The 6,262-nt window shown below is 33.8% G+C and overlaps 1 protein-coding gene across 1 annotated transcript; it reads left to right on the top strand.

Moving 5' to 3' along the window:
* Window positions 1-3,052: 3,052 nt before the first annotated feature.
* LOC111883436 (UTP--glucose-1-phosphate uridylyltransferase 2-like) lies at window positions 3,053-5,372 on the top strand. The gene is made up of 11 exons (XM_052771122.1): window positions 3,053-3,124; window positions 3,225-3,277; window positions 3,354-3,429; window positions 3,492-3,581; window positions 4,018-4,052; window positions 4,277-4,352; window positions 4,529-4,585; window positions 4,680-4,761; window positions 4,864-4,964; window positions 5,077-5,253; window positions 5,346-5,372. The coding sequence occupies exons 1-11, from the start codon at window positions 3,053-3,055 to the stop codon at window positions 5,370-5,372; spliced, it is 846 nt and encodes a 281-aa protein (XP_052627082.1).
* The last annotated feature ends 890 nt before the right edge of the window (window positions 5,373-6,262 follow it).

Here is a 6,262-nt window from a genome sequence, read left to right as displayed (position 1 = left end):
GAAAAATATACGAAGAATTTGCTCGAGAAGTTTGGATTAACGAATAGCACAAAATTACAAGTTCCAATGGCAACTGGCATCAAACTAACTCCTTCGTTAGATAAACCAGCAGTTGACCTCACTTTATACAGAAGCATGATTGGATCTTTACTATATTTAACTGCTAGTAGACCTGATATCATGTTTTTTGTATGTAATTGTGCTAGGTATCAATCAAATCCACGAGAACCACATCTCAATGCTGTAAAGAATATCTTTTGTTATCTCAAAGGAACTTCTTCACTAGGATTGTGGTATCCTTCGAATACTGGGTTCTTTGTTCAAGCATATTCGGATGCAGATTTGAGAGGTTGTAACCTTGATAGAGAAAGTACAAGTGGTGGATGCCAATTACTCGATGGCAAGTTGGTGAGTTGGCAATCGAAAAAGCAAACATGTGTTTCAATCATAACTGTTGAAGTTGAGTATGTTGCTGCTGCTGCATGCACTTCACGGATAATATGGATTCAAAGTCAATTACATGATTATGCAATTAACATGAAAAAGATTCATTTATATTGTGATTCACAAAGTGCAATAAGAATTTGTCGTAATCATGTGCAGCATTCGAAGACTAGACATATAGCTCTTCGTTATCACTTTATCAAAGATCATGTGGAGGATGGAAATATTGAAGTACATTTCATGAAAAAAACTGATCAGTTGGCATATATTTTCATGAAAGCTTTGGATGAAAAATCGTTTGTTAGAATTTTGGAAGGACTTGGAATGATCGATGGAAATTCGGTTTCATGCGAAAAAGGAGAATGAAGGTTCGATAAAAATGGTTCAGAGTCACGTCATCAAAGGATAAGGTTACTGTTCATAGTCAGTTCTTCGAGCGCTTCGAATTTGTATAATTGGTATTTTTCTTAGCATGGTAAAACTTCATATGTTTGCAATGAGTACTTTTGATTGTTTCGTTCTTTATTTTTGAAAAATCAAAAACATCAAAAAGATTTTCTTATTGTTTCGTTCTTTATTTTTGAAAATCAAAAACATCAAAAAGATTTTCTTATTGTTTCGTTCTTTATTTTTGAAAAATCAAAAACAACAAAAAGATTTTATTTATTCTTTCTTTCACTACTAGAAAAAAGGCTTTTAATGACGCGCAATTTATGACGCCCATGGATTTACGATACGCAAAAGTATGTGACGTAAAAATAATGTCATCTCTCTAAAATTTTCAAGGATTTAGGACGCGCATTTTTGTGCGCCATATAATTTGTGTTAGAAAAAAATAAAAATAAAAAACACGGAAGACACCCATCATAAGCGCGTGTCCTGTTCACCATGTCGCTTTATAATTTTTAAACGCGCGTTCCTATTACAAAATGGGGACCAAAACTAGGGTTTTTTTTCCCAAGAACGTACGAGGACTATCATTCTCTCATATCTCACATCCTTCGTCTCTGTCCTAACCCACCACCACCACCTCCAATACTCACCATCTCTTTTGGCCTCACACAGCGACGACGCACTGGCCCTATCGACAAACGCTTCATCCACTACCATTCTTCCAATCATACGAGCCAGTATAAAGCAGATGGAAGGTTTTCAAATTCGAGAGTTGTTGTATCGGGAACATCGATAGGGTTGTTGAAACCTTCATCTCTATACTTGTATCGGGAATGTACCTTCCACCTCTACATACAACGAGTGACTGTCCTGCCTGCAATCTACTATCAGGTTTCTTCTTCTTCACCCCAATTTTCTCCATTTTTTTTCTACTTCATTGCTTTTCCGGTATAGAAAGACAAATCAGAGGAGCATGTTTTACCTTGTCAAGCTCCCTTGATTTGATTAAATGGACAATAATGCCCTTCCTTCTAAATTCCAGTACATCTCAGGATCACACAAACCTGACGTTGATTTACCTCACGTTGATTTACTTTCGAAGCCTCCTACTACTTAAAGATCACAGTACAGGCTCCTAAATTAACAGATAAAAACTTGACGAGAAGGCCAACAGAGGAAAGCAACTGTAATGAATCCACTTAAAAGACAAGATAAAAACAACAAGAACTAAAATTGCAATGATTTTCTGTTATTGGTTAAAAGATCACAAGATACAGGGAGGTAGCAAGCAAATAAAAGAATGAGATAGTTATAACAATTTGAGAAGTTATAGGTTCCAGCAAAATAGAAACTTCTAATAATCTTTAATGATTCTCATGGTTTTCTTCACTCCACAGATATATTGAGATGTCATTTTAAAGTTCTAGTTCCCAGATTACCCCTGCTATCCACTAACCCTGCAATTTGAGCATTGTTCTGTTTTTTATTATAAAGACAAGTTATACATTTATTTTGATGCGTCTATAGGATGAATAGGAATTGATAACAGCTTAAGGATTGACAAATTTAGGAAAAATTTCATAGTAAGGCCATTAATCTTAACGAAGATGATGTTGAGTTTGATTTGATTGAGATTGATGCTTCTACTTTTTTTGGAAACAGACAATAAATTAAAAAGGGCCACAACCAAGCAAGTAACTAGGAGGAGGATAAAATAAACAAGTCAAATCCAAAACAGATTACAAAACTGGGGAAGGCCTAGAGCACCACTCTACCCATGAACAACAATTAACACCTTTACTCCTATGTAGAACAATCATCATATCTGAGGTATTTTACTCTTCTCTCCTCTAGGCTATGTGTTTTTTCTTTAGATTAGATTGTGGCTGACAAACTGGTGTTGGTGTTGCACCTGAATCAAGAGTGTTTCGCACATGAATGAGGAGTGTGTATAATAGAAGACATCAAACAGAAGGAGTTGATATCCATCTCTCAATCAAGGTTAGGGAGCTCGGGGTAAATTGGTCGATACATTGGTTTTAATATAGAAGGGCAATTTAGTAAATTAGCTTTTTTGAAAAGTTAATATGATTATAAAATATAAAAATTGATTTTCAAATTAGCTTTTTTGATTGCTTTTTGTCTCATGATTATGCTTACATCACTAACTTTAATGTTTTTGGAAGTTTAGTTTAATTATCTTGAAGATAAAATCATGAAGTATTCAAAAGCCATGGTTGCATCTCAGCTTTTTGAGGAACCTGTTGATCCATTGGTTGCTTCCCAAGTAATTCCTATCTCTATTTTGTTAGAGTTATTCTTTTCTTTTTTTTATCATCTTTGAAGAGCTTCAACAACATAAATTACATCTCTTGATTACCTATCAGAAAAGTATATTTGTTGTTGGCATGATTTGTTGTGAAAAAGAACTTCAAAGCAGGTAATATTTGTTGAATCTTTATGCTCTTTCATACATCTTTGCCTTTACTGTTGTCCTTTGTTACTTGTTTGAACAGTGTTGAGCATTCTGGAGGTCAACGTGTGCGCCTTGACTTACAGAAACTGGATCGGTTTTCCCTTTTCCCAAGTCAGGTAGATAGTTAAAAAAATGGAAACTAACTAAAAAAACATTTAACATAAACATAATTCGACAGGTGGCAGGTATTGAAGGACATAATCCAAGTGGGCACTATTTAATTGCAACAAAATTTGGTATTGTTGAGGTGGTGACGACTTCCCAGAAAGTCAACCTCCGGGATGAACTCGAAAACATCTGTAAAGCATGCAAATAAAAGTTGAGATAGATGTGTGCATTAAGTTTACCGCACAAGGCTACAAGGTGTTGGTTTTAGATGACCGCATCACTTGGAATGTTAATATTTAATTGCTAGAGACTACAGAGTTAGAAGACTTTATGTATTAAATTGATAAAATAAAATTGAATTTTGGATATATCTAGAGGTGTAAAAGTTGAGCATTATCCAACTCGGAAGGCATGTTAGGCTGTGTTTTACCCATTATTTTCTTTTGTAAAGTGCAAAAACAAATAATAATTCACATGATACAGAAGTATGGTAGTTATCAACACTTGGCTAAGTAGTATGCTTAAGTTTCTCAGTTGGTTTGTAATAATAATGGAAAGACACTCATAAGTTTTTTACTATTGATGTTGGCTTTCAGTTTGTAATCAGGAAAAGTGAAGCAGGTTCCAATAGGTTTTCTCTTGCAATTGTAGGCCTTATTTGAGATCCTTGTAACAATTTTGGTCCATGTTCCAAGTAAAAATAACTATTTTCCGTCCCTGAGTATAACATATTTTTGGCCCCAAAAACCTCAAATAAGGACCAAAACCGCAAAAAAAGGCTATACTCAAAGGACTAAAAATGTAATTTACTGTTGAATTAACTATTTACAATACTGAACCTGTAAGTATTTCCAGGTGGGTGAACTTGAATGCTATTAAAAGACTCGTACAAGCAGATGCACTTAAGATGGAGATTATTCCAAATCCAAAGGTACTTCTTTTATAGCATCCTACTTTCATTTATTCCTATTAATGTCCTAATAAGAAAAAAAGAAATTATAACTTTTTTTTATAAAAGTAGAACATGTTTAAATAGAAAGATATGAAAGCAAACAAATAAATGAAAGTACGTTGATATTTAAATAATGAGTATTATTCGGTTTACAGGAAGTTGAAGGAATTAAAGTTCTTCAGCTAGAAACAACAGCTGGTGCTGCAATCAAAGTATCATTATCATCTCCATATTCTTCTTTAGTTTCCCTTTATTTTTATATACAAATATTAAATGTTTTACTAATTTTAATTTAATTTCAATCAGTTTTTCGATAATACCATTGGAATCAACATTCCCCGATCTCGATTCCTTCCAGTGAAAGAAAGTTCAAATCTGCTCCTTGTTCAGGGTATATATATATATATATATATATATATATATATATATATACATATATATATATACATATATATATATATATTTAATTAATTAATTATTTATTTATTATAGTCTGATCTTTACACGGAAAAAGATGGGTATGTGGTCCGTAATCCAGCTAGGACAGATCCAGCAAACCCTTCAATTGAACTGGCTCCTGAGTTTAAGAAGGTTTTGTTACTTTACTTTTCATTTATTATATTAGTTAAAAATAAATTCCATAAACGAAATCAAATTAGGAATATGTTATAATTGAAATAAAAGTAAAAAATTGTTTTATCAGGTTGGAGATTTCTTGAAGCGTTTCAAGTCCATCCCCAGTATTATCGAGTCGGATAGCTTGAAGGTTTCTGGTGACGTGTGGTTTGGATCTTCAGTTGTTCTCAAGGGTAAAGTGGTCATTGCAGCAAAGTCCGGAGACAAGTTGGAAATCCCTGATAAAGCCGTAATTCAAAACAAGGTCGTTTCTAAATTACAACTATTTTGTATGTTTGTATGATTAAAAAAAATATTTATGAATTATGATTTGATTGTGGGATATGGTGGTTGCAGGAAGTCCATGGTGCTGGTGATATCTAAACAAGTTAGGTTTTGGTGGGAGAGCTTGGTTTACATTACTTGGGTTTTTGTTTTCCCTTTCGGTAATCATAATATTTTGTGTAATTAGTGTTTTTATTGTCAGTAGAATAAATCAAGAATTTCGATTTTTATGACACATCACATTCACATGCGGCTTTTTCTTATATATATTAAAAAAAGAAAAAGAAAATATTTTTGCTTGGAATTTATTCATTTAACGGTGTCTTTTTTGTCGTCATTTTAATTGCTGAATGGTGGTTATGTTGTTTTTAGCCCATTGTTTTTGAGTGGATATTTTTCTAGTTCTAAAGTAGAAAGTGAGATGAGGGGGTTAGGTTAGGTACTTAGGCTAAAGGGAGTGGAGGTGTCAAGGGAGGTGTTAAGAAAAATGCTAAAGGTGTTACACCACTCCCTATCTTATGCTAAGGAGGATGCTAAGAAAGAGATGCCATGAGTGTAGCGAGGGGAGAGAGGAGAGAGAGAGAAAGCTGAAAGTATGATGGTGGATTGAAGTATATCTAGTAAGTGAGGACTGAGGTGACAGGAATAGGATAAAGATGAATCGTATATCATCAGGACAGTTCTCTGGGCAGATACCCAACCAAGGTTGGACATCAATGCCTGGCATACCACATCCACAACAGCAGAACATAATGCGTAATAATCTTAGTATGGAGCCTGGTTTTTTCAAGGCTCGCCAATTTATACAGGAGAGAATGTAAGTTTCTCATTTACAAACAACTATTGTTTCTTTCCTTTCTCTTCATTATTATTATTATTATTATTATTATTATTATTTTCTTAAATTACTTTTTTGTTTTTGTATGCTCTTAGTGCTGACCTAGTTTTAGACTCGATAAGCTTAGGTGAGGTTCAGTTTCCTGTAAGGG

The sequence above is a fragment of the Lactuca sativa genome, chromosome 4, assembly GCF_002870075.4.
Source record: "Lactuca sativa cultivar Salinas chromosome 4, Lsat_Salinas_v11, whole genome shotgun sequence".
Classification (NCBI taxonomy): Eukaryota; Viridiplantae; Streptophyta; class Magnoliopsida; order Asterales; family Asteraceae; genus Lactuca; species Lactuca sativa.
This window is presented reverse-complemented; position numbering and strand designations above follow the sequence as displayed.